The sequence below is a fragment of the Etheostoma spectabile genome, chromosome 14 (assembly GCF_008692095.1).
Source record: "Etheostoma spectabile isolate EspeVRDwgs_2016 chromosome 14, UIUC_Espe_1.0, whole genome shotgun sequence".
In the NCBI taxonomy this organism is placed as follows: Eukaryota; Metazoa; Chordata; class Actinopteri; order Perciformes; family Percidae; genus Etheostoma; species Etheostoma spectabile.
In genome coordinates this window covers 16,842,400-16,844,989 of record NC_045746.1, presented here as the reverse complement: position 1 = coordinate 16,844,989, position 2,590 = coordinate 16,842,400, and the positions used below count along the sequence as shown (strand labels likewise).

General features: G+C 39.5%; 1 protein-coding gene across 1 annotated transcript in view; it reads left to right on the top strand.

The window, feature by feature from the left end:
• Nucleotides 1-2,590, top strand: part of epha10 (EPH receptor A10) — a 144,331-nt gene that overhangs the window by 139,285 nt on the left and 2,456 nt on the right. The window contains exon 15 of the mRNA XM_032535193.1: nucleotides 170-322. Within this exon, the coding sequence (XP_032391084.1) occupies nucleotides 170-322 (153 nt within the window). The remainder of the gene's footprint in view (nucleotides 1-169; nucleotides 323-2,590) is intronic.

Genomic DNA, 2,590 nt, shown 5'->3' with positions numbered 1-2,590 from the left:
TTTTTTTTTTTTTTTTTTTCAGGATATTTTTGGGTTCCACTCCTCTAAAGATTCTTTTGATCTGCTTAAAATATGTTCAAAGGTGTTCAAAGAGAATATTAAAGCTTTACTTCTATGAACTCTCCTCACCCTTTTACCCCATGTCTACCTCTCTGGTTCTGTCTCGCAGCATGGAGGGAAGAGTGTGGTGCTGTGGACCGCTCCAGAGGCCATCCAGTACCATCGCTTCTCCTCGGCGTCAGATGTTTGGAGCTTCGGCATTGTCATGTGGGAGGTCATGTCCTATGGAGAGAGACCCTACTGGGATATGGGCAACCAGGATGTAAGTGTGTGGGTGTGAGAAGCTTAGAGATAAGAGTGTGCTTTCCATTAATCTCCCCATTCATGTTCTTTATATTCTTCCCTCCCATTTTTTTAATAGAATATCTGCACTTTACCAGTCTCCCTCTCTCTTTCACCTCCCTCTGTCAATGAACTCTGTATCCATGCCCAGCTTTGATCTTATTAAAAGAAAGCCAAGAAGCCACAGTACCTCTGAAAGCTTTTGCAGGGCCTAACTCCCCCTCTTTAAGTCTGCATCAGCTCCATGACCAATCCTGTTTTCTCTTAAGGACGCATTGACCCCCTTCTAGTAGCGTCCGCCTGTCCATGGGGGCCATACAGCTCTTAAAAGTGTTAAAAATCCTTCTGGAAAAAATCCCTCTTTCAAGAAAACACTTGCTATTTGAGGGTTGAAGAGATTGTCCAGGCGATAGGACCCTGCAGCTTTTCAGTAGAAATCTATAATTTCCAAGTCAATGTAGGTGGGTGCTCTGTTTTGCTGTCGTCACTCCTACTACTTTGTCCTTCAAAAAAATGTTATTTATATTCTGCTTTTTGAAGGGAGTCATGCTTCTCTAAAGTGCAGTTGAAAGCATGATGCAAGTCTGCTAAAAAGATGAGAGGGCAGAATATTCTTTGGGACTATTTTTCTTTTCAATGACAACAGCTCAGAGCATTAAGTCATCAATCAAGTCCAAAAGCTTAATGCCCTTTCAAATGGCAGGTCATCAGAATATAATGTCTACACTTTATGCAGGCAGGTGCATAGTTATAAAGCAACGGAATATTAGCATGTTCCATTTTTGAATGTCCAAAATTAATATGCATGAGTTATTCAGCAGGCACAAGAATAGCTTGCTTTTTGAGTCCTTTTTTTCTGGCGCCCTTTTACAAAGCAAGAGAAAGTTTCCTCTTGGTCTAGTTCATATTATCAAACTTTCCAATTGAAAGGGCAAAGGTCAAGCTTGTAGAGCGCCGGGGATATTAATCCACTTTAAATTGATACATTATATCAGAACGGAATTGTTGGTCCGCCTGTTCACCTGTGATCCATAGTGCCCTTTACCTACCGGCTTTGATTAAATGGAAAATGTCAAACGCTGAAAAGCATTTCATGAATGCTCTTTAGTGAGATAGGGCCTTAAGGGGCTGAGAGGATGGTGGAGAGGGGCGGCGGGTGTTTAGGTAGAGAGAAGAAAGAGTGTTTTAGGAAATAATGCCACTGATGGATGTCATTTTTGTGATTATACTCTGACTATTTCCTCCTTTCAGGAGATTGTATTTCTTAGAGGGATACAGGAGGAGGACGTATCTCATGTCCTTGGATATACTGAGAGAATATCTTCGTGAGGTGTTATAGTGAATGGTTTTTGAATCGGAACAATATTAGTTTGATGAAGGAGCGACGGACATTGAGAATGTCTGAAGGGATGCTTTCATGATCTGCTATTTGAAGAGAGTGAGGTTTCACAGAGCTAGATGAAAAAATGTTGAGCTCAGATAAATCATTTTCTAGGACTCATTGTATTTAGTAGCCTATCTTTTAGAGTGGGTCAGGTATAAGAACATACTGGCTCTTCTGGTCTGCGTATTACATCTCTGTAGTCTGTTTTTTTATTCACAGGCCTACAGCATATTGTGTTACAGGGAAATTAAAATGTTATAATACATTTTCTGCTGACAGGAGCCCAACTATTGTACCCCATCAAATAGCCTGTGAAGTGACACTGAGACATTGAATATGCTGTTAACTGACCTTTCAATCCACAGGCAAAGTCAGTCAGATTTTGCATCGTTTAGTTTTTGCAAGGACACCTTTATTCTCTTTCTGATAAGAGCTGGCTCTTCATTGTATAGTTACATTTTTAGTAGTAGTCTTTGTCAATACATTACTGCAGACTTGTATAGAGCACATTTTGTTTAGGTTGGCATTATCTCTGTGAAATTCTGTTGATTTTGCACTCGGTGCTGGCTAGCTCAGTGACCTTAAAGGATGCTGCCTCAAAATAAGTGAAATTACCAAAAAGCAAAACAATGCAGAGCAACATTGTTTTAGGTGTTGTAATTAGCGAAAACAGAAAATGAAAGCACCAGCACTTTTCTACTTATTTATTTATTTATATAAGTAGGACATGTACTGTTCAGAGGATCCGATTCTTGGCAACTAAGCCACTGTAAAATAAGTAAAAAGGTTTGAAATACAGTAATCTACTTTTATTTATTTTTTAAAGATTATTTTTGGGCATTTTAGGCCTTTATTTGGATAGGA